The 25,636-nt window shown below is 45.0% G+C and overlaps 1 protein-coding gene across 1 annotated transcript in view; it reads left to right on the top strand.

Annotated features, from left to right (window-relative positions):
* Positions 1–344: 344 nt before the first annotated feature.
* Positions 345–25,636, top strand: part of DNAH11 (dynein axonemal heavy chain 11) — a 383,233-nt gene continuing 357,941 nt past the window's right edge. The window contains exons 1-2 of the mRNA XM_068235964.1: positions 345–473; positions 17,362–17,628. Of these exons, the coding sequence (XP_068092065.1) occupies positions 17,398–17,628 (231 nt within the window). The 5' untranslated portion in view covers positions 345–473; positions 17,362–17,397. The remainder of the gene's footprint in view (positions 474–17,361; positions 17,629–25,636) is intronic.

The following is a 25,636-nucleotide window of genomic DNA, read 5'->3' as shown; positions in this document are numbered from 1 at the left end:
CATTCCCGTGTTTTGTTTCCTGGAACGTGCCACAAGCACCAGTTGCGCACCTTTCTGAATGAGAATAAACATTTGTACACCATAAAATAAACACAAGCATGACTGATAGCTCTGAGCTGCTCCCATGCCTGTGTTTCCGTGTGCTGCTGGCCCTGGGGGGACAGACCATGGAGAGATCAGAGGCAGCTGGAGGCGGGGTGCGCTGTTTACTGCACTATGAGTCAGAGCCCTGCGTGTCCCGGGGATACAGGACGCCGCTGGCTGCACCTCGCAGCATAATCTGTCACTGGCAATGCACGCTGCCTGGGCACGCCCACTCTAACCCAAGCCGCACTATTTGGGGACGTTACAGGGAGCTAGATAGTGAACTCTCAGTAAATATAGGAGGGATTATGGACAGATAAGTGAACCTGCAAAGGAAGCAACAGGAGTCATGTACACAGAGAAGTAACAGACTGAGCCCCGGGCAGGAGGTAGGCACAAGCAAACTGAAGGCAGGTGGGGATTGAGATGTGCAGCTGGGTGAGGAGGATGTTTCATGTGTGTTGAATGAAGGATGCATGCCTGGCTGATTCACTTTATAACTGACAACAAGCTGTGAGGATGCACAGATCAAATGTGCCCAATCATTGTTCCTGAATAAAGCACAGATTTATGCATTGCTGTTTTCCAGATGCTAAGAGATTGGCAGATGAATAAAATCACACTAGGTTTTTCAACAAATGATGATTTGTGGGCATTGTTTGTTATCGTGATTGGGACAGATGGATCAAGGAACGATTGTTCGTAGGCAGAGATCCCTGATCCATCTCTCCGTGGGTACTTAGTTTAAAGGGAATCTAAATTGAGCTTTAAAAAAATAAGTTTAACCTACCTGGGGCTTCTACCAGCCCCCTGCAGCCGCCCTGTGCCCGTGCCGTCGCTGAATGATCCTCCGGTTCCCTGCAGTGCCCTTCTTTCATTTGTATGCGCTGCCCCGGTCCGCAAACTTCCTGATCGCGGTCCCGTGGGTGGAAGCGCTCTGCCCATGTGCAGTACATTGAAATCTCTACTGTGCATGCGCACAGGGCCGGATTACCGACCAGGCAACAAAAGCAGTCGCTTGGGGCCCCATCAGCACATAAACCAGCCCTCGCCATCCTGTCAGCGGTGGCTGGATGGTATAATGGTTAAAGGGACTCTGAGCAGTGCAGTAACTATGGAAAGATGCATATCATTTTAAAGCTCCCTTTCTCCTATTTCCAATGATGTATAAACCGCCACCCTACGCCTTTTAGTTTTCGCTATTTTCGGCCGCGGCAATTTCGATTGTGAAAATAGCAAAAACTAAAAGGCGTAGGGTGGCAGTTTATCTATCATTGGAAAGAGGAGAAAGAGAGCTTCAAAATTATATTCATCTTTCCATAGTTACATTGTATTACACAGGACGACTTTTCTCCAAAGTCAGCAGCTCGATTCAGCACAATGCAATGAAATATAAGGAACCCAGGGGGATATAATTACAAACATCATGCTGGTAGGTGTGAGGATGTAATTAATTAGTTGTGGGTATGCTTAAAGGCATACCCACAGGCACTGCTCGGAGTCCCTTTAAGGGCTCTGCCTCTGACACAGGAGACCAGGGTTCGAATCTCGGCTCTGCCTGTTCAGTAAGCCAGTACCTATTCAGTAGGAGACCTTAGGCAAGTCTCTCTAACACTGCTACTGCCTATAGGGCGCATCCTAGTGGCTGCAGCTCTGGCGCTTTGATTCCGCCAGGAGAAAAGCGCGATATAAATGTTATTTGTCAAATGATGCCGTGCGCTGCTTATTGTCTTCAGAGCCAGGCTCTCCTCCTAGGTCCCCCTCCTGCTACTGTGCGCCCTGCCACTGCCCACTCCTCCCTCCCTTCCCACAGAGAACCACAGCTGCAGCAAGAATGATAGTAGCAGATGGCAAACGCTCACTCACCTATCCATGATCCAAGCAATAGAGATACCGTCATCTGAAACCCATCTTTCTCTTCTACAGTGCAGCCGCTCGCTCTGAACTTCCTGATTCTCAGATCAGACAGGAAGTAGGAAGTAGTAATAGTAGTAGTAACGGAGCGGCAGCACTCTAGAGGAGACAGATGGGCTCCGGATGACGGGACCTCTATTGCTTGGATCGCAATAGGTGAATGTGAGTCATCTGGTGCTGTCATTCTCCCCCGCTGCGGCTGCCTTCTCTGCTGGACTATCGTATTCACTGGGATGGAGGCTGCATGGTGGCTGTCTAGTTTGGGAGGAAATCGGTTGTTCGGTGGTGGGGGTGGTGGTTATGTAATTCTGTCTGGGGAACGGCTTCCGGGTTGGCGGTGTCCCGAGCTTTCTGCCATTGCCAGGCTGGAGATGCAGGGGGAAAGTGCTGCTGCTGTGATATCTGGCGCCCTCTTCACAGGGGTGCCCCAGCCCCTGAGTGCAAATGTCCCAGCCATTCATCTCTCACTCTGTTTTTTGCCACTGCTATTCCCTGCATTGTGCACCCACAGAGGAAAGCGGGCTGTTGCCCATAGCAACCAGTAGCTCGGCTGCCCCAGTGTGTGCGGCTGCATCTTCTGATTCTATTACGACATGATGGGGGGCCCAAATCAGTTACTTTGCTTAGGGCCCCATTTAGCCTTAATCCGGCTCTGCATGCGCAGAACACTCCAGCGAACGGGAGTGGGATCGAGGACACGCACAGCCACGCATTTGCAGTGGCCTTTGACTCTTCGAGTCGTGCAGCACAACAGAGGACTGGAGGATCATTCAGTGATGGCGCAGGCACAGGCCCGCTGCAGAGGGCTGGTAGAAGCCCCAGGTAAGTTAAACTCCTTTTAAAACTGGGGGGGGGGGAGCAGGCATGTGCAGTAAGCAGTCCTCATTCTCAATGCTCTCCCCCCCCCCCCATTCTTCTCTGCCCCCCTCTGTTATTGTCTAAATGCCCCCCGAAACTACTTTTGGGCCGGCCAGGGTGAGCAGTGCGTAAGTGCTGCCTGGCGATGGTTGTCCTTGATTGCACACCTGTGGCCAGGAGCACTTTGCTTGTGCGCACTACGTAGGTGATGTGCGCATGCACACTGTTCGCCAAGCCAAAAGTAGCTTCGGGGGGAGGGAGGTCTTTAGACAAAAATGGAGGGGAATGGAGAAGAAAAATTGGGAGCAGTGGGCATAAGGACTGCTTGCAACCCATGCCTGCTCTCCCGTTTTCAAAACTACTGAGAGCTAAGGTATCTTTTAAACTAGACGTACAGAATGTGATTTTTGTTTTAAGCAATTATATGGTTGATATCATAAACCTATCCAATTAAAAATAAATGATAAATAGGGCTGATTTGATTTGTGATTAAAATGTTGAGCAAATCTCTTAATAGATGGGGAGCAGTGGCAGGTAGATGGGCCCATAGCTTTGTACTGTGTCTAGCAGTACAAAGCTAGCACAGCAAGTGTTTGATTTCTGCTCTGATCACTATTGAGTAGAGATGGGCAGACAATTCAACTTGGTAGTTTTTTTTTTTTTTTTTTCCTGTTCTTGATCAGTTTCTGCTCAGACAGGGAACACACGTAGCAGAATCGCAAGCGGTTTCCCCAATAGCACATAGTGGAAAACACAGGCTGTTTGTTTAGTGTGTTCCCTGCCTCAGAATGAAGGGAAAAAAAACTGCCTGACTGAATTTTGGTGCCAGGCAGAAAAATAATTACTGTTGGCGCTGGTCTACTTTTCTTTTTTTTTTTAATTAGTAACAAAACACAGATGCCGCCGTTTGGGTGCTATTCTAGGGGCCCCAGCAGAAAACCTCATAGGGAACAGTTCTCCAATCACAGCACTCTCTACAGCACAAAGAGTTGTGATTGGCCAAATGGTGTGGGCGTAGTTCACTACAACCTATCTGGAACCTAGAAGTTTGAGAGGATGCCATCCACCCAATCATGTTAGCGGAATTTCCCTATGAGGTTTCCTGCTTGGTTCCCCTAAAGTACACTGACCACATAGTACTGTTTCCCCCTATATGATCAGTGAATCTAAAGTAAACAAGTACCCAAATGGCAGTATCTGTAATGCGTTACTGATTAAAAAATATATTAATCCAATTTCTGGTAGCTTTTACATTTGGTAGCATTTTAATTTGAATAACTCTTATAACCTGTTGATGATATAATAGGCACATTATCTGAATAGATTTTAGTTCCTCAAAGTCTGCTCAGCAAAGTATGTAATTTAGCTTCCACATTTAACATATTAGTTTGTTCTGTTCAGCAGACTGTAATGCGCCCATCGATGTGGAAGATTCAGTATTACAAGTTTGCTAGTCTGATCGCAATAGCTAGACATTTTTTCACATGCGTGTGTAGTTTGTTTTACTGCCATGCAATTATTTTCCATCAGCAATCAAAATTGCCATGCATGTGGGTAACGTAAGTTAGCATGTGGCGGTATTAGGGGTCAGTCAAAATCTCTACTCATCAGATGTTTACCGCCATGGCAGTACGACTGATTTAAAACTGCTGTGGTTAAATGAGAGCATTTGTGTGGCAGTGGCACTAGTAAGGTTGAGGTGAGCCAGAGAGAAAGTCCTTGGGGAAATTCTGCTTACATGATTGGGTGGCCAGTACCCTATCAAACTACCATGGTTGGTTTCAGATAGGTTATAGTAATACCCCCACAATATTCGGCCACGTAGTAGATGTGGCTGTGATTGGAGAATTATGGACTTTCTTGCTGGGTCATCTCACCCATACCAGCTCCTAGCATTTTGCCGTGTTTGTTTTGGCCTGTGCTTGGAAAGCATTTGTCAAGTGTTTACTTGGTTAACTTCCTGATCACAGGACCTGCTGGATCCACGAAAAACCCAGAGCTATTTAACCCTTGTTTTCTAATGCTACAATCACAGTGTGTGTTGCATTGTGTTCCCTGTAAAGGCTGGTGTACACCGAGCGGCTTTTTGAGCGTTTCTGCAGCCGCTTGCGGCTGCGGATACGCTTGGTCAATGTATCTCAATGGGGTGGTTCACACCAGAGCGGGAGGCGTTTTGCTGAAACGCAAACGGTGTGATTGTGCATTGGAAAGCATTATGTGCGTTATTTTTTTTTTGTGTGCGTTTTCCGTTTTTGCCAAGTGTGACCCTAGCCTGATTAAATATATTTGTAACTCAGCACTGTTGTTCATATGTTAGTCCTGGGGCCTACAGGAGCGTTGCATTTCCTAGGAATCTCCCGGAATTCCAAAAGCGCTTTACCAATGGTGGTAATTCCACTAGAGCGATTGTGATTTGCTGCAGTCGGTGCCTGCAGAATTTTTGCAGCGGTTTCATGGTTTTCCTTGCAACAGCGCCGGAAGTGTGTTTTTTTATTTTTTTTATTTTTTTTGTTGTGTTTTTTTTTTTTGTTTTTGTTTTTTTTGTGTTAAAATAACTGTCAAAAACACTGTTTTTCTGAATGATATGCAATTTCGGGCCTCAGCAAGATTGATCTTCCCAATTCAGCTGTTCATTAGCAATACTACAGTCATGGCCAAACGTTTTGAAAATGGAATAAATACTGGTTTCACAAAGTTTGCTACTTCGTTTTTTTTTATGCTGGCAATTTGCATATACTCTAAAATGTTACGAACAGTGATCAGATGAATTGCAAAGTCCTTCTTTGCCATGAAAATGAACTTAATCGCAAAACCTGCTGAGATCATTTCAGTAATGCAGGGCTGTGGAGTCGGAGCAATTTTAGGTACTTGGAGGTTTCCTAAACTGAGGAGTCGGATGATTTTTGTACCAAATCCACAGCCCTGGTAAGTAATAGACTAAGGAGTTGGAGTTGGAGCTAGTTTTGGGAGTCGGAGTTGGAGTCGATGGTTTTATAAACTGAGGAGTCTGATGATTTTTGTACCGACTCCACAGCTCTGCATGTTCTCGTTAACATAGGTGAGAGTGTTGACGAGCACAAGATTGGAGATCATTATGTCATGCTTATTGAGTTAGAATAGTAGACTGGGGCCCATATGCAATTCCCCTTTTCTCCTAAGTTTTCTCCTAGGTGATATTTTCACAACTTGTCAGTAACATGTCTTCTCAACCACCAGCAAGCAAGAAAACACTCAAAATAATTTTGGTAGAATTTCTTCACCTACTTTTTTAATACCTTTTTTTTTTTTTTTTTTTTTTTTTTTTTTTTTTTTTTTATTGCAAAGTGCTAAAAAGTTATTTTAAATCGAAGATGAAAAATTATCTCCTAGGAGAAAATTCAGGTGAAAAAGTGAACTGCATATGGCCCTGGATGCTTTAAAGAGACTCTGAAGTGAGAATAAATCTCGCTTCAGAGCTAATAGTTAGCAGGGGCATCTGTGCCTCTGCTAAAACACCGATATCCCGCGGCTAAACGGGGGTCCCTTACCCCCCAAATCCCCCCCCCCCCTGCAAAATCTACAACCAACTTGGTCGTAGATTTTGCTGCTGTTAAGGCAGGGCTAACGGCTGCAGCCCTTCCTCACAGCGCGTCTATCAGCGGCGCATCGCCGCCTCTCCGCCTGCCCCTCTCAGCAAAGGAAGACTGAGAGGGGCGGCGGAGACGCTGAGATACGCGCTGACAGATGCGCATGAGGCAGGGCTGCAGCGGTTAGCCCTGCCTCAATCAGCAAGAGATCCCCGGGACTCCACGAGGGGATTTGGGAGGTAAGGGACCCCCGTTTAGCCGCGTGATAGCTGCGTTTTAGCAGGGGCACACATGTCCCTGCTGAATATAAGCTCTGAAGCGAGATTTATTCTCGCTTCAGAGTCTCTTTAAACCCAGGTGTCAAACTCGAGGCCCGCAGGCCGAAAGTGGCCATCCGTGCCATTTAGACTACTTACACACCAAGACGTTGCCTTTTAGGGGACGTTATGGTCGCATAACATGCCCCTAACGCAACGCCTGGTACTCTTAGATGTGGACGTCAGAGTGAGCCGCGTTGTGCAGCTCACTCTGGCGTCCATGATGCCGCAATGCGTACTCTTGGACGCATGCGGCATCACGTGGTCCCGCCAGCCAATCGCCGCACAGAGCAGCGCTCCAGGAAGTAAACACTGCACGTCACACCGTGCAGTGAATATTTATTAGCCATGTGCCTGGCCGAGGAGGAGGAGGGAAGACCTCCTCCTCCATCACTACTGAGCATGTGCGCACAGTCTATCGCGGCTTAGCCGCGCATAACGCCGTAGCATGCAGAATATTCAACGGACGTCCTGCGTTACATGTAACGCAACGTGAGCACTGGTAACAGCCCATTGATTTTTCATTACTATGCGGTGGGCTGCGTTACAGGCTGCTCTAATGTGCGCCTGTAACGTCCCACTGTGAAAGCAGCCTTAATGTGGCCATCAAGAGCTTCAAATGTGCATCATTATAAGCAGTAAGGGCCCGTTTCCACTATAGCGTTGCATAATCGCCGGCAAATCACCGCAGGCAAATCGCATGCGGGTGCGATTCCGCATGCGTTTTTGCCGCGATTTCGCATGCGATTTCGCATAGGTTAGGGTGATGCGATTTTAACCATGTCACTGCCTGTGTGAATTAACATGGGTACCTATGCGAAATCGCGGCGGAAAACGCATGCGATTTCCCTATTAAATACATTGCGTGCGATTCGCCTGCATTCCACACGCAGGCGAATTCTGAGGGCCCTAGCGTGCAGATTTTTTCTGCACAGAAAAACGTTCAGGAAAACGGACAAGTGGAAACAGTCCCATCCACTTGTACTGGCTATGCAAATTTGCATGCGGGCAACGCATGCGAATTCGTGATAGTGGAAACGGGCCCTAAAAGAACTACAGCACGCTGCCTTCCTATCCAGAGGAGTTGAAACATTGCCAGTTTGAGCCTGGATGTAGCCACAACCCACATGAGCCCTCAGCAAAAGTAACATGGGGCCCCTTCCTGGGATCCAACCCCCCCCCCCCCCCCCCCGTGTGGCTAATAAACACACACCTTTCCCCTGGTACCCTCTCCCCACATTTCAGAGGAGCAGCATAATATTTACCTTTGGTAAAGAATAATGCCTTTTTCCAGCATGATGGAGCACCGTGCCATAAGGCCAAAGTAATAACTAAATGTCTCGGAACAAAATATTAAAGTTTTGGGTCCATGGCCAGGAAACTCCTCGGACCTTAATCCAGTTGAGAACTTGTGGTCAATCCTCAAGAGGCAGGAGGACAAAACAAATCTTGACTCTTTGCATAAACTTGTTGTAATTGTCAATAAACCCAATTGAAACCTATTTAATGCTTGCAATTGTATGTACTTCAATACACCATATAAACTACTGTCAAAAATATCTAATATCACAGAATGAGCAAACTTTGTGAAAACCAGTATTTGCCATTCTGAAAACTTTTGGCCAGGACTGTACATAGTGCAGTAATGGGCGAGGCATTCACTCAATGGAAGAAGGGAGCGGTTATAATTGTCTACCGGTGTCTTTAGGAAGGAACTGAGAATTGTTATGTAAGGCTGAAAGTGTTTAGGGGGTTCTCCATAACAACTGATGTCTGCGTTCATTTTCTAAACAGCACTAACCACAGTGGTTGTTTAATGAGATGAAACTAGCTCCAGCTACAACATTTATTTATTTATTTTTCTTCCTTTCTCACTTCCCCGCCTAACACAGTAAGGTCATATTTATTTATTTTAAAGAGAACCTGAACTAAAAATAAAAAGTCAAAATAACCATACACAGGTCATACTTACCTCCTGTGAAGCCTACTCCTCAAACTCTTTCTCCTATCCTGTGTCAAATGTGTCCACTGTGATCATTGGGATTCTCTGTCCTCCAGTTTAAAAATGGCCATTACTCCATAACAGCTTCCTGGTCAGCACACTGTTAAACTGTAATATCACCCACTTGAGCCATAGGGAAACATGGACATTACCTTGCACATTCGGTTGTAACTGACAGCTGCTGATATATAACTGACAGCAACTGGTATATTTCAGTTCTGACAAAATATTGTCAGAACTGGAAGGGATCAATGTAAGAAGAAAATGGTGCTTCTGAGAGGAACTGACAGTGAGGTTAGTATGTAATATTCATTTGCAGCAACATCATGTGTATATTAAGATTTTACTCGCTTCAGGTTCCCTTTAAAGAATTCCCTGGTTGTCCTGCTTCAGACTCTAGACTCCTTGCACACTATGTACGTTGCTTTGCGATAGAACTGCAAACGCTGCCAAAAAGTCACATTGGACAAGAGATGCAACGCTTTAAGACATATACAGTACCACTAAAAGTATGCTTCACGGCCATTCCAGGCTGCATTTCCACGTGTGCGGTGGGAATCGTCGCGGGAAAAATTTGCATGCGGATGCGAATTTCGCATGCGGGTCTATGCGAATTTTCATGCGAATTCGCATGGATGACGATGTATGCGAATTCAACCATGGCAGTGCTGGTGTGATTTTCCATTGTTTCTATGCAAATTCGCATACCCAAACCGCATGCAAATTTCCTATTAAATACATGCGATATGCGGTATGCGAATTCTGATGGCTCTGCCATGCAAATTTTTTCTGCACAGAAAAACGCAAAGGAATCCTGACAAGTGGAAACGGTCCCATTCACTTGTATTGGTATGCGAATTTGCATGCGAAAAACGCATGCGAATTCGCGATAGTGGAAATGGGCCCTTAGGGGATATATATTGGAGAGGTTAGGGTTAGACAGCAGGAAGGAATTAATTTTAGGGGAGAGATTAAGACTAGGTGCCATGAAAGGATTAACAATCGGATGGGAGAGGGATTAGAGTTGGGCATCAGAAAGGAGTTTATATGGGTTTTAGATATCAGTCATGTGGCAGCATGATATAAATACAGACACAGATTTGTTTTTTTTTGGTTGATTTGTATTTTTTCTATGACTTCCTATCTCCTAGGATTCTCACACACGACAGTTTTAAATGGACACTTAAGCCAGGAATAAAAAATCACTTACTTTCCTGGGGCTTCTACCAGCCCCCTCCTGCTGTCCCATGCCCTTGCAGTCACTCACTCACTGAGCCTCCGGTCCCCTGCCGCCAGCTAGATTCTTTTCACTGGCAGGCACGACAGGCCTGGCCTTGCGTAGTCTTCTTCGCATTCCTGTCCTCAATAGCATCCTGTGTCTGTGCAGGACGCTATTGAGGACGGGAACATGAAGGATGCGCGTGGCCAGGTCTACGCAGGCGCAGAAAGCCCACTAACTCCCTGTCAGTGAAATTGAAACTAGCTGGCGGTGTGGGACTGGAGGCTCCGTGAGTGACTGTGAGGGCACAGGACGGCTGCAGGGGGCTGGTAGAAGCCCCAAACGAGTAAAAATGATTTTTTTATTCCTGGCTTAAGTGTCCCTTTAAGCATTTACATGTGATAAAATATCACCCAGTGAAAAGGAGTCTTGTAAATGAAAGCAGCTAGCCAGTAGCGTAGCTTAGGAGCTCTGGGCTCCAGTGTGAGTTTTACATTGGGCCCCCTCAAGCGCTCTATACATAACAATTGATATTCAGCACCCAAACCTGCCAAGGACGGCAGCAGTGTCAGAGGGGTGTAAGCTGGGGAGGAAAACACTCAATTAATGGTTACAACTAATCAAAGAACATATAGAAGTGATAATTGTCATCTTAGCACCAATAAAGAAGTAATAAAGCGGTTGAAGGAGGGTCCCTACTGGGCCCCTCTGGTCTAGGGGCCCTAGTGTAGTGCAGCTGCTACGTCTGCATCCCTGATTGCTATGCCACTTTAGCTAGCGGTTGAGAGAGTTTGGAGAATGGCTGACAAGCTATGGTAACACAGATAACCACTCTTTACAACTATCGTGTGTAGAAATGTATCCCAGAATTCTCAGCATGTTGAATCACTTCAGGTTCCACTCCTGTCAGCCAAGAACAGAGAGCTGAGGCTGAAGAGGGCACAGGCTTGCCAAAACTGGACACTTGAGGATGAGAAGAATTTATACCCAGTGGTGATGAATTTTCATTTCCGTTGAGGGACATGGATGGAAGGACCAGAGTTTGGCATCAACCGCATGAATCACAGCCTTTGTGTTCACAGTCCATTGTAGATTAGTAGTATGTCCTGCTAGTAAGTCTGCAGGAATGATGCAATCATATTAGCATGTCCAGAATCTCAAAGGAATGTTTCTTCAACACCAACATGTAGTATATTTCTAATAAAGCACTCAGTCAGTAAGTAAATAGATACATAAACTGTGTGTAAATAGAGACACTCAGTAAATAGATACATCATTGGCATGTTGTAGATGCCTGTCCCTCTCTTTTTCCACATTGCACAGATCCAGTACTTTAGGATGGAACTGATTTGCCACCCTTCACCTTTGGGGTCCAGCAAGTCTGCAGTGCACCAACTGTAGCTCTTTTGGGGGAGGGATAAACTTCTAAAGTGGACATAATTGCACTTTTTGCACAAAGCAGTCGGTCACATTCTTTTAGTTTTCAAGCCAGAAAAGTCAAAAATAGTTCAGGAGAACCAGGAAGGCATCCACACATACTGAGGATTGTGGTTGAAGAGTCTTAACTTCCTGTGACCACAAGCACAGGTCAAAGATTGTGGACCTAAATTAAGGCCTGTACATGCGCTAGATTAAAGTTGGCTGAGGCGGTGGATAACAACTCCTTGTTGTTTAGTTGCTCTCAACTAAATGACTTGACAACAGGAATGGTCAATGAGAAGCAAATAATTCTAAGATGATGCAAATGTATCCACCTTTAACATGAACCAGCAGCTGACGCATTTTATTGGCCTAATTCCCATGCTCCCTACACATGCTGGATGAAACTTCACTGCTCTGCTGACAATCCATCATATGTACGAAAGCTACCAACCTCTCTCAGCCAGCGATACAGCAACAAAGGTGTAGCTAGGGTTTTCAGCACCCAGGGACAAAAACAGCATCAGAATGTGGGCATGGTTATGGGTGAAGCCAAATGTGCCTTCTTCGCCTGTTCAGATAGCCAGTGTGCACCCCTACAGATGCAACAGCAGAAGACTCACTGGCTCCAACGTTCCAGCGATGCCGTCATCTGCACTCGTGCAGCGTGCCCAGCACCCATTCCTTGGTAACAGAGGAGAGATGAGGTCATCGCCGGAATGTCAGAGACGGTGAGTCTTCTGGTGTCATCAACGTTTCCTCACTACTCTGCAGGGGAAGGGAGAGAAGCAGTGGCACTTCAGGTGGCCAGCAAGCTGCCTCTCACACATGTGGGTGTGCACGCAACTGCGCGCTGAGCGCCCTCACAGTGCTGCACCCGGGTACATATGCCCCCCCTTGCCCACCCATAGCTACGCCTCTGTACAGCCTGGCGAATTACTTGAGCAGAGATCATTATTCTCCCCACTTAACCCACCGCCATGTGAGATCGCTCATGCACCGCTCTGCCACCCCCCACCTTTCCCGGCATAGAACAGAACACGTGGCACGTCTGCACAGCCTCGCCTCTGCAATGCCGCCCGAGGCATTGGGTCCCGATCCCCATCAGGCGACATTGATTGAGCATGGTTACAAGGTCTTAAATTGTTTACATTTTTAGCTCTGAATTATAATCCGCTTATTGACCATCTTTACTTGGAAAGAGTAATAGCCAGAGGATCAGTATTAGGGCTGGTTCACGCTGTGTTTCCATAGTAGTGTTGGAATTTTTTGGGGGGGGAGGGGGGGGGAATCCCAATCTTGCTACATATAGCTTTTTTTGCAGAAAATTAGATTAAAGCAGGGGTGTCAAACTCTAATACAGTTTGTACAGCGGGAGACATGGCAGCGCTTTCATACAAAGGCTGTACCCGAATGATTTATCTGCATGGATGTGCAGAGCTCCAGAACCTGGACAACATTACACAACTAGCACTCAAACTGGTATAACAAAGGAGGGTGTTAGATTCAGTAAATAATTTGTGCACAGATTAGACTATTAGACTTCCCCACGGCGATGACGGACCCTCACGGGGAAGACCTAACACTAGTCTCACATTAAAAACATAATTTTTCCTTGTGCTGCTGATCATAAATAGTATACACATTTCATCAAACAGGCCCCGTGAGGGTCATTCATCGCCGTGGGGAAGTCTAATAGGGAATAATCTGTGAGCTAACACCCTCCTTTGTTATACCAGTTTAAGTGCTAGTTGTGCAATGTTGTCCAGTTTCTGGAGCTCTGCACATCCATGCAAATAAATCATTCAGGTACAGCCTCTGTATTAAAGCACTGCCATGTCCCCCGCTGTACAAATTAAGTATACCTGTGGCTCGCTGTATTTAAAATTTTTTAAATTAGAATTAGTACATAATTGCATCTGTTTTGCATTCAAGGCATGTATTTAGCCCTAGAGGGGCTCTGCATGCCTCTGTTTGTTTTCACTTCAGGAGCAGCCTTGAGCGCTGTCATTCATCTGCCTGCTTGATGAAACTCTAATACAGAGTGGGCCAACATTGAACACTGTTACCAAGTTGCGGGCCAACCTGAATGTCTAGTGGTTTCTTCCCAACCTTATAAAGTTCTTTGGTGTCTAGTGGCCTCCTCCCTCCCTTATACAGTTCCCTGGTGTATAATTGCACCCTCCGAAGACTCCCAAAGCCAGCCCAACCTAGAAGAGTGCATACGACCCATGAATCGTAAACTAAAGGGTGGAGCCTGTGGGGATCAGGAGGAGACTGGGAACTGAAGACTTCTTATGGTACCCAAAGCCTTCCTTCTCCTCATGCGAGTATCTGTTTTTTGTTTTTAAAATGGCTTCAGACTCCCTTTAAAGAAATGTGCAAAAACATTCCTTCAAAAATCGCTCTGAAAATTGCATTGCAAATCGCAAGTTGCTACGTGCTCACTGATTGCATTTTGCAATGTGAACTAAGCTTTATAGCTAGGATGATACCATTTTTAGAAGAGGATCAAAAACCGTTTCTGTGCTATTTTTCAGCTGTGCTTTAATTTTAGATGAAAAACTACTATGTTTCCAAACCCTGATATGTAACCGTACATTGCCTTTTTACTGTGTGGTGACATACATCTATTTTCTTATTTATTAAGGCAGGGAGCACACTTGACTGTTTTCGTACGCGTTTTCTGCACAGAAAAACTGAGAACTCATGTTAACCTCCTGGGCGATAATCCCGAGCTGAGCTCAGGGTAAGCCGCCGCGGAGGATTTCTCGGCCCCTGGTTGGCCGATTTCCACACTTTTTGCTTTGTTACACGCAGCTAGCACTTTGCTAGCTATGTGTACAAGCCGCTCCGCGCCGATTCGCCGCTACCCACCTCGTTAGAAGCCCCCCCCTCCGAGACCCCGTGCGCAGCCTGGCCAATCACCGCCAGACTGCGCTAAGGGGTGGATCGGGACTCCCCGAGACGCCATGACGTCGATGACGTCATCCCGATTGTCGCCATGGTGACGGGGGAAGCCAAACAGGAAATCCCCGTTCTGAACGGGATTTCCTGTTTGCTCTGATCGCCGGAGGCGATCAGAAGGGGAGGGGGGATGCCGCTGCACAGCGGCTATCCTGTAGCTAGCGCTAGGCTAGCTACATGATTAAAAAAAATTAAAAATTTTAAAAGTGCTACGCTGCCTCCCTGCCGATTTTATTGTATCGCCAGGGAGGTTAATCAATGGGCTAGTTCACACTTAATGTTTTTCGCACGCAAAAAAAAACCTTGACATTCTACACGGTGACTCTGCACATTTTGACAGTTTTCTCTATCAATCACATCAGCTGCTGTGAAATTGGCGCGTTTTCCTGCATAGAAACACACTTGGTCTGCAGATAAAGTACGCAGAAAAACGCACGCGAAAACTGAAAGATAAGTGTGTTCCCTGCCTAAGTATAATGCAGATGTGACCCTTTCTTTACCAAAATTATCTTTTTGTACAGTACTATAGATGTGCCTCTTATTGTAGGCCTCATGCAATCTACACACGCTGCAAAATGCATTCACAAGTGTATGCCAACACATGTTTTGTACAGCGCATTCTGTACAATGAATGATGTGAAGAAACGTGCATCCAAACTCGCTCCTGCAGTACCTTTTCAAAGGCTCATCATTAATTACTGGTACATATCATGTGAGTGGTGCCTTTTTAAAATACACTGGAAGAGTTGCCATCAGGAAAATATCTGTGTGCAAAAGTGTGTACAAAAAATGGCTTTAGAAATTCGAGTGTCGGCAAAGCTTAAAGAGACACTGAAGCGAAAAAAAAACTATGATATTATGATTTGTATGTGTAGTACAGCTAAGAAATAAAACATTAAGATCAGATACATCAGTCTAATTGTTTCCAGTACAGGAAGAGTTAAGAAACTTCAGTTGTTATCTCTATGCAAACAAGCTATTATCTCTACAGTAGTGGAGAGGGCTGTTTTCTGACTTTTACAACTGTTAGTTAACTATTTACTTTTCCTCTGGCAGAGGAGAGGTCATTAGTTCACAGACTGCTCTGAAAGAATCATTTTGAATGCGGAGTGTTGTGTAATCTGCACATATTAGAGAATGATGCAATGTTAGAAAAAACACTATATACCTGAAAATAAAAATATGAGAATATTTCTTTGCTGCTAATCTTCTAGTAATTATTCATAGTACACAACCAATTCATTATATCATATATTTTTTTTTCACTTCAGTGTCTCTTTAACTTCCCTGGCATTCAATTTCTGTGCAAAAAGTGGTTCTGCAAATTTCTATGAAATTTTTGCCTGTAACTTACCAAAATCTGTCAAGCAAGGGTCTAGTATACGTTTGGAGTATAATAAAAGATGCAAACACAAAATCATATCACAAAATGAATTAAATTTTACCTTTCTGCCAGACCACAATTCCCCAGTCTTCAGCTTTTTAGGCAGAAAACGTGCAGGTTATCACGTGTCTTTGCATAAAAATTTGCATACGTTGTGCAAATTTTCACGCCTGGTGCTATTCTGCATGCAGGGAACCCGCATGTGAACCTATATACTGTGAACTCTGCCTCACATTTCTTACAGGGAACAAACCACATTAGATCTAGGCAATCCACTTTCTGAAGTGGAGAAGATGAATCCAGCGACGTCAGGAAACTTTGGTGCATACTTTAAGGTGCCCATTGACAGTACAATTATTATTATTATTATTTATTGTATTTATAAAGCGCCAACATATTACAATCTGCCAAAATGATCGACTATGCAATCCATGGGATTGGGTGCCATTAATGCTGCTAATCAACGACAAGCCATTTTTCTAGCGATTGTTCCATCATTCCAAATTTTGGAACAATTCTTTATTCTCATCAGATTGCTTATCATTTTCTCCTACATTGGTGGGCCTGAACGATTGTTTCTGATTGATCGCACCCTCCACATTGCAACAAAATATGCAGTTAGCATGTAAGCTGCGTCTGTAAAGCATTGGCCCGGCAACCTATCTACGAGTGCCTTCACCCCCCCTTCACATTATAAATCGCAAGCGCTGAGCGATTTTATTGGGTGATTTTGAAAGCGGTTTTCTAAGCTCTTTCAGAGCGATTTTTTTTTTCTTTTTTTTTTTTTCTTTTTCTTCTTCTTAGAAAAGCACTTTTCTTAGCGCTTTCGTGTAGCTTTCTTTTTCCACTTCGTGAACTCGTTGCCCCGGAATGAATAAATACAATGTATTTATTAATTCAAAGCGCTCAGGAAATTGCTTTTCCAAAGCGCTTTTTCAAGCGCTTAGCGATTTCCCTATCCTTTCTATTGAATCGCAAACGCTCTTAAAATGGTGTAGGAGCCACATTTGCGATTGGATAGAAAGCTCATCGCTTATGTGAGAATACTCACATAGAGCAACATTGCACTAGCGCTTTTATAAAAGATGAAATCTTCCCTAATGTGAACAACCCTAAGGCCCCATTCACACTTGAGCGGGAATAGCGCGATTCCCACTCAGCGCAAAGCGCTAGCGTTTTTTTAAAAACCGTTAGCCCAGGTAAGCCTATGGCAGTGTTTTCACTGCCGCGTTTGCGGTTAGCGTTAACTGCAAACACGTAACATGCAGCGTTTTGCTGGTGATTAGCTATCGCGATTAGCATGCATTGCACCGCTAATCGCGATTGTTACCAAAACGCTGCAGTGTCCAGTGATTTCTTTTTTTCCACGTTAATCGTGGAAAAATCGCTCCCGCAAAACGCTAGCGTTAATCGCCAGTGTTTTGCGTTTTTAGGTGTAAATGGGGCCTCAAAGGCATCTGGCAGGTAGAGGAGGCTGCACACCCAGTACCTGCAGTAATGATAAGCATAGACTAATGTAGGATAGGGTTCAACTGATCAGCACCATTCCTCCTTGTTGTCCTGAATATTTCGATTCCGGTGAGTTTTAGTGCAAGTGCAGCTCTGGTGTAACGTGTGTATTCTCTTTCCAGGTATCCACACAGAAAGGGTCTTGAAACTGAAGAAAAATGGACATCATTGAGGAGGAGCCCCCTATTCCCCCATTCTGGGAGGATGAGAGAGTACGATATATGGGGGAGAGGATCCAGCGCATGATGAAGCTCAGGGAGGACCGCTGGACAAAGTTTGTGGAGGACGAACAGAATGAAATAGTACTGAGGGACTTTTTTGACCAAGGAGAGCAAATCTTTTTGATGTTTTCTGCAGCACCTAAAGGAGGCCTGACAGTGACACCAGAGGTACATTTCCCAACCAGTCCTAGATGATGAGTAATAAGCATTGTATTCCTATAAGTAGGGTGCAGCATATATGATTTCAAAAACATAAATCACAGCAACATCTAACGAAAAGAAGGTCACGAAAATGCAATGTCCAGAATCCAACAAGATATGGTATAACTCGGTCCTTTCCGAAACATAGAAAAAATATAAAAAGCAGCTACCACCCCCCAAAGGAGGGAAAAAAAACATTAATCCCTTCCCTCCGGAACCCCACCAGTGTCCAGCACAATGTCTGTCAGGTGCACCCCATGGCCCGGGATGGGTAAACGACTGATTAACACCACATCTTGGGCTGCAAGACAAGATTCTACAGTAAAAACTCTTAATCACCAGTTTTCCCAGAGTTCCCTGTAGGCCTTTAAGGGCATACCAACCCGTATATTTAAAGGGTTCTGTTAAACTGTTAATCTCGGAGGTAGAAAAATTGGTAATGATAAAGAGTTTCCAAAAAAAAAAATTCTTAGAAATCTTTTCTTTATGTAGCAGGGTGTCAATTCTGGCCATGGCAAATAAGTCCATTAGTTCCGCCTTTAGATCCCAAATAGTGGGGCTAGTTGGGTAGATCCATCAATTGAACAGCGTCTTCCGGGCCACAGCAAAGACAAGATGTGCCAGGTCAGAGGGTACTAATTTTTGATCCACTATGTCAGTAGAAGAAGCAGAGGCAGAGTGGTGAAAGAGCAGGGTCAGCGTTTCAAGAGTCAATTGCTTTTGGCACATGGGATTAGTGAACTTAACTGCAGACCAGTACTTTTGAGCTTTCCAACAGAACAAAATGCAATGAACCAAGTCTGCTTGAGGATGCTTACATTTGGGACACGTAGGAGTATAGCACAGTGGTGGAATCTTATATCGTATGTTGGAAGCAAACTTGGCCCAATAGATGAACAAATAATACGATTATCTCCAAGTTTCACTTGTTATAAGAACTTCTTGTTCCCCTCCACAATCTTTTCTTCCAACTGAGGATCCTGAAAGAATTTTCCCCATTCCTTGAGATTACAAATGGCGTCTTGCCTGGTATGCAGTTGTAAAAGAGAGTACCGGTATTTGAGTTTAATTAGAAGTTTCAGGCCTTCTAGTGAACATTGTGTCCTTATTTCTTTAAAGGACTTCTGAGGTGACCATTTTAATCTCTTTTTATTTACCTGGGCCTTCTTCCAGCCATTTCAGTCCCTCGCTGCAGGTCAGGTCCTCCCTTGGTGTCCTGCTGGCAACCTATGAAGATCGTTGTTGAGTCGGCGCTTCTGCACATGTGTGTCCATGTCACCTGGCGTATTTTGCACAGGAGCAGAGCCTAGCAGGACACCAAGGAGGACTGGAGCTGCGGCAAGGGACTGAAATGGCTTCTAGGGGCTGGGAGAAGCCCCAGGGTAGTAAAAAACAGATTAAAATGGTCGCCTCGGAAGTCCTTTAAGTATTGGTTACATCCCGCGGATCCGTTGCAGAGTGACTAGTATGAATGGCTCCTATTTATAAAATAGGATTTGTTCACTGTCAATTTAGAGATGAGCAGAGAATGGACAAAAAATGTCAATTTCCCGCTCAAGTCGGAACACAGTCTACTTCTCTCAAACTGCTGCTGCTCTCTCTGAGATTACAGACAGAGGCCCTTATTCAATTGAGAAATCATGAAAATATAACCTAGGAGAAAAAGTGAATTGGATTACACCCAGAGTATCGACATAACAATCAGGAAAGATGAATTTGTTTAAAAGGAAATCAGCAATGGCACCTTCTATGTTCCTCTCGCTTCAGGTTTCTTTTAATTGGCAACATACATTGTGTTATTCATGCGAGTCGCTAATTAAAGGGGATTATTTTGCAACTCTGCTGTTGCTGCACCTGCCCGTGACATTGGAGCCTGCCACTGTGATTTCTAATTTTGCTTTCCTTTACTGTTGTTGTCTAAGAGTGGCCTTAGCAGGACAGTGTCTTCTCTGTTGTTTCTGGGAAAAGAAACCTCCAACAATCTTTTCAACGGCATCTGTGTATTCAAGATTTTTCATGTATGTTGGCTGGCGTAAAAGTCTCCCCTTTATCACATTTGTTCATGTAAAAGGAGCTTGCTGATTTTATACACTTACAGGACCACTATCACGGAAAATTGCAAAATTTAAGACATACAAAATGTACATTTCTTCCAGAGTAAAATGCACTATAAATTTTCTCTGATGTTGCTGTCACAGTAGGCTGCAAAGAGCTGAGAGATTGGACTCTGGTTTTGTACTAACCCATCTCTTCATGGCAAGAAGTTTTTTAAATCCGGATGATACCATTTATTGGCTAACTAAGGGCTGGTGCACACCAAAACCCGCTAGCAGATCCGCAAAATGCTAGCAGATTTTTAAACGCTTTTTTTTATTTTTATAAGGCGTTTTGCTAGCGTTTTGCGGATTGCTGCTGCGGTTTTCAGTATAGTAGATTTCATATATTGTTACAGTAAAGCTGTTACTGAACAGCTTCTGTAACAAAAACGCCTGCAAAACCGCTCTGAAGTGCCGTTTTTCAGAGCGGTTTGCGTTTTTCCTATACTTAACATTGAGGCAGAAACGCATCCGAAATCCAAAAAATGCCTCACCCAGGCATTTTTCGTTTCTGCAAAACGCCTGCCGCTCTGGTGTGCACCACCCCATTGAGATACATTGACCAAGCAGATCCGCAGCCCCAAGCGGATCTGAAAACGCCCAAAAAGCCGCTCGGTGTGCACCAGCCCTGCAAATGAATAAGAATAAGCAAGCTTTCGGCCTTGCAGCCTTCGTCGGGCTTACATCCTGTTAGTTTGCAGGCTGGTGGTACAGACAGCTATATACATTCAACATCAAAAGGGAAAACAGATTTTTTTCAAGCATAAATACATGTCATTAAAATGCCTTAATTGAAACAGAACATCTAAATGGGGTTAGAGGTTGTTAGCTAAGATAAGGATCCTTGTTTACTCCGTGCTCACAGACCTGGGAGTTGGACTGGCACAGAGGTATCGTAAATTCTGACTGGCACAGAAGTATCGTAAATTCTGAGTTCAGAACTCAGAATTTACGATACCTCTGTGCCAGTCCAACTCCCAGGTCTGTGAGCATGGAGTAAACAAGGATCCTTATCTTAGCTAACAACCTCCTAACCCCATTTAGATGTTCTGTATCAATTAAGGCATTTTAATGACATGTATTTATGCTTGAAAAAAATCTGTTTTCCCTTTTGATGTTGCATGTATATAGCTGTCTGTACCACCAGCCTGCAAACTAATGGCCCATACTCACGGGCAACTTTTTGGCCTGTCGCCAGCACGCGTGAGCGTGTGCGCGACAGGCCGGCGACAGCTCGTCGCCAGGTCCCTCCGCATACACACGGCGGAGGGACCTGGCAACTGATGCGGCGGAAGCTGTCGCTGTTGCGCCTCCCCCCGCCGGAAGCCCAATGGATTCTTGTCTTGTTGCTGTCGCTAGTCCGCGTACTCACGCGGACTAGCGACAGTTGCGGCAGAGTTGCGGCGGCGACTGTCGCCAGGCGATTGAGCGGTTCAATCGCCCGGCGACATCAGCGACGAGCGACAGTTCGGGGTGCGCGCCCGGGCAACGCCGCATACTCACGGGCGACCTGTCGCTGCAACACGCGCACGCCGCGTGTTGCGGCGACATTTGTAGCCCGTGAGTATGGGCCATAACAGGATGTAAGCCAGACGAAGGCTGCAAGGCGGAAAGCTTGCTTATTCTTATTCATTTTTAGTTAGCCAATAAATGGTATCATCCTGATTTAAAACTTTTTGCTTTTACTGATGGCTAACACGGTACAATACCCTACATCTCTTCATGGGCGATTCTCAATATTTTCTTTATTCTTTACAACAGCCCTTAATGGACTAGATCCTGTACAAATATGTCATTCAGCCTCCTTACTCATTTGCACACTGTTTTGGTATTTGGACTGAGCAACTGCCATTTGGTATATAAAGAAGTACCTGAGAAGCCCCATGAGGAGATGGACTAGTCCAGAATCTGTCAGATCTGTTTGGTTTTTACTGCCTATTGTAAGTGACAGTGACAAAGGAAAATATAAATTTATAGTGTATTTTACTACGGGAGAGATTGAAATTTTGTATGTATACATTTAAAATTTAAAGGGGAACTGAAGTAAGACGTATACGGAGGCTGCCATATTTATTTCCTTTTAATCAATACCAGTTGCCTGGCAGCCCTGCTGGTCTATTTCTCTGCAGTAGTATCTGAATAACATCAGAAACTAGCATGTAGCTAGTCTTGTCAGATCTGACTTTAAAGTCTAAACACCTGATCTGCTGCATGCTTGTTCAGGGGCTATGGCTAATAGTATTAGAGGCAGAGGATCAGCAGGGCTGCCAGGCAACTGGTATTGCTTAAAAGGAAATAAACATGGCAGCCTCCATATACCTCTCTCTTCAGTTCCCCTTTAATGCTGCACAGTTACCCCTTAAAGGAGAACTGTAGTGAGAGGTATATGGAGGCTGACATATTTATTTCCTTTTACGCAATACCAGTTGCCTGGCAGCCCTGCTGATCTATTTGGCTGAAGTACTGGTTGAATCACACAAGAAACAAGCATGCAGCTAATATTGTCATATCTGTCAAAATTGTCAGAAACACCTGATCTGCTGCATGCTTGTTCAGGGTCTATGGCTGAAAGTATTAAGCCTTGTACACACTATCAATTATGATTGGCCAATTTTACCACCTTCCATGTAGTATGAGGGCCAAAATATTTTGAATACTATAAGCAGACTGTGCAGGTAAGCTCCCATACTACATGGAGGTGGTAAAATTGGCAAATCATTGGCCAATTATAATTGATAGTGTGTACAAGGCTTTAGAGGCAGAACTTCAGCAGGATAGCCAGGTAACTGGTATTGCTTAAGGGCTCGTTTCCACTATTGCGGTGCAGAATCGCCTGGATTCCACCGCTGATGAAATCGCATGCGGATGCGATTCCCCATGCGTTTTTTGCCGCAAATTCGCATGCGAATTCGCATAGGTGAGGGTATATGCGATTTTAACCATGTCACTGCCTGTGTGAATTTACATTGGTACCTATGCGAATTCGCGGCAAAAAACGCATGGGGAAACCGCATGCGATTTCCCTATTAAATACATTGCATGCGATTCACATGCATTCCACTCGCAGGCGAATTCTGCGGCTCTTTTGTGCGTTTTTTCACCGCTGAAAAAAACGCACCTTGAAAACTCTACAGTGGAAATAGGCCCATCTACTTGCATTACATGTGCGAATCCGCATGCGTTGGAAACAAATATGGCAGCCTCCATACACCTCTCTCTACAGTTCTCCTTTTAAGGTTCCTGACAACAATTGTGGCATTATAGCTGTGTCGCTATTGATACTATTATAATGCTTATGCTGTTGAAGTGATAAATATATTGTTTTTGCTTTTGTTTTGTTTTTCGGGATAACATAGGCTTTCTTTGGGTAATATTTTTTCCAAGAGTTGTTTAATTTTGTAGTCATTCTACACGGAAAAAATAAGCGTACATGCAGAAAATACACTTTTTTTTAATCACCCTTACTATTTTTTCTCATAAGTGCCACAGTTATAAAACACCTCAAGATTTATTCTTTGGCTTGTCCCGATTAAAATACCAAGCATGCCATATTTCGATACTAGCTGTGCATGTAGTGGACCATTCTCTCCAGTCTGTAGCAAATGGATGCAATCGCTAGTGCGCACCATTTGGGGTCCCCAGTGCTGTACAGGTGCATTACTAGGCAACAGTGATGCATCTATAAAGCGTTCGTTCCCCGAACTGTTGGTCTAGTGATCACATCCGATCGCTATGGGTGGCCGTCATTTCAGGTGTCACAGATTTTAAGGCCAAGTATAGGGGATTCAAGGGGTGAATTGGCTTGGTAGGGGTTAAAACTGCAATACACAATAGACATTTTTTTTTTAATGCGACACTGTCACTTTAATAAACTTAAACCAAAAAAATTCCCCCCCTCGACTTAAGTGAATGTGTGCACGAGCATGCATGGGTGAGCACAAGCACATCTGAGGGGGGGGGGGGGGGGGCGTTGGAGTGTACCAGCGCACGGAGGCAGCAATTAGTGCAGGATGTGAGCCTAGCATCCGGGAACCTACAGGAGCTCTAAATTGGTTGTGAGACTCGCATCCAAAAACCATAAGTGGTTAACCGTTAGTACACAAATAGGACATTTATAAACGTCCATTTTGCCTTATTAGTGCATATAGGACATTTTTAGCACATGTATTTTGCCAAAATGCATGTGCTAAACTTAGAGAATCTGTATTGAATAAATGTTATATAAATAAACATATCAGCCTGTTCAGGGACATCTAGTCCCATCTATGACATTTTTGCCGCTCTCCGCCGCAATATTAATTAAAAACAATGGTGCATGAGCCAGCCTGGGGCCCCGGGAACTCTCACTGCCCGGGGCCCCAGAACCAGCATCTGACACCATATGTGAGCGCAGCCAAGACCTTGGAGCTGCCACATCCAAGGCCTGTCTCCTACTGCTCTAAAACTTACCAAACACACAATTGGAGAACCTCACTCCCAAACAGTTCTCTGCTGCTTTATAAAGCCTGCAGGCTGCTTATAAGCCAATGAGAAGTGCACACATAATACACCTAGCCTGCAGTGATAATCAAGCAAAAGCTGAGCAAGTCAGCCAATTAGTAGGAGAGGGCTTCAGTTGCATATAGACAATGGCTATATGACCAGCAGGGGGCACCAGCGTGCAGGATATTCCCTCTCATCTGCCCCCCTCCTAACTAAACTGCATGGGATACTACAATAATTAAAAACAATGGTGCATGAGCCAGCCTGGGGCCCCGGGAACTCTCACTGCCCGGGGCCCCAGAACCAGCATCTGACACCATATGTGAGCGCAGCCAAGACCTTGGAGCTGCCACATCCAAGGCCTGTCTCCTACTGCTCTAAAACTTACCAAACACACAATTGGAGCCGCCGCAATATTGACAATAAAATTCATTTTATAAACTGTTTAGTAAACAGTAAAGATGGCCGCCAAAACAGGAAGTATACTGAAAAGGAACATGATGTATACTGCCTTATGTTTGAATGACGAGTTATTATTACATAGTGAATGCAGCCTTCAGATGTTGTTTGCAAGTTTAGAAAAAGTTTTACCTTCTGCCTCTGCGGCTCTGTGCCACTGAAGCGTGACAAGAATCCTCAGACTCCATTATAAACACAGTTGTTTCTTCGGAGCTAGGAGTCTAGGCTCTGCACTTGTGTCTGAGTAACAAATTGTCAGCATGTGACAAGCAGCTCCCTCCTCCCACAGCCTCACAAACACAGCTGAGACTGAGAGGAGGGACCTGTCTGTGAGTGAGAAATAAAAACAAAGTACACAGGAGTGAGCCTGGAGGGGGCATGCAGGGGGTGTGCATAATTTGTCCCTATCACAGCAGAGGAAGCTCCTTCCTCTCTGGGTCGACAAAGCTTGAAAAGAAAAGATAATATGTATTATAGTGACAGTGCAACTAGAAAAGGCTGCAGTAAGCCAGAATTAAAACGGGTATAGGAACTTGTAGGATAGGAGAAAGACGGCTTAAGATTTTGTTACAGAGTCTCTTTAACTTCTTGCCGACCGCTTCACGCCAATTGGCACAAACGCGGCGGTGGCCCCAGGACCGCTCCACGCCGATTGCCGTGAACGGCCTTCTATGGGGCTAGCAGGAAAGCGCGCACATCTCCGCTTGGAAGGCTCCACTCCACCTTCACTCTCCCAGAGACTGTTAGACGCGAAACCGCCATCTGTTTCTGTCTTCTTCTACACTCTTCACTTAGATGTGGAAGTAGACGGAAAGACTTCCTACCGCCTCCTGGGTGGAGTTGCAATAGACACACTACTAGTTGAGAGAAACACCCTTGGGTAACGGTCTTAACCACTTTCTGCACAACTACAGGATATCTAAGTCCTCTGTCACTTC

Source organism: Hyperolius riggenbachi, chromosome 5 (assembly GCF_040937935.1).
Source record: "Hyperolius riggenbachi isolate aHypRig1 chromosome 5, aHypRig1.pri, whole genome shotgun sequence".
Lineage (NCBI taxonomy): Eukaryota > Metazoa > Chordata > Amphibia > Anura > Hyperoliidae > Hyperolius > Hyperolius riggenbachi.
Note: the sequence above shows the minus strand (reverse complement) of the source record. Positions and strands in the feature narration are given on the sequence as shown.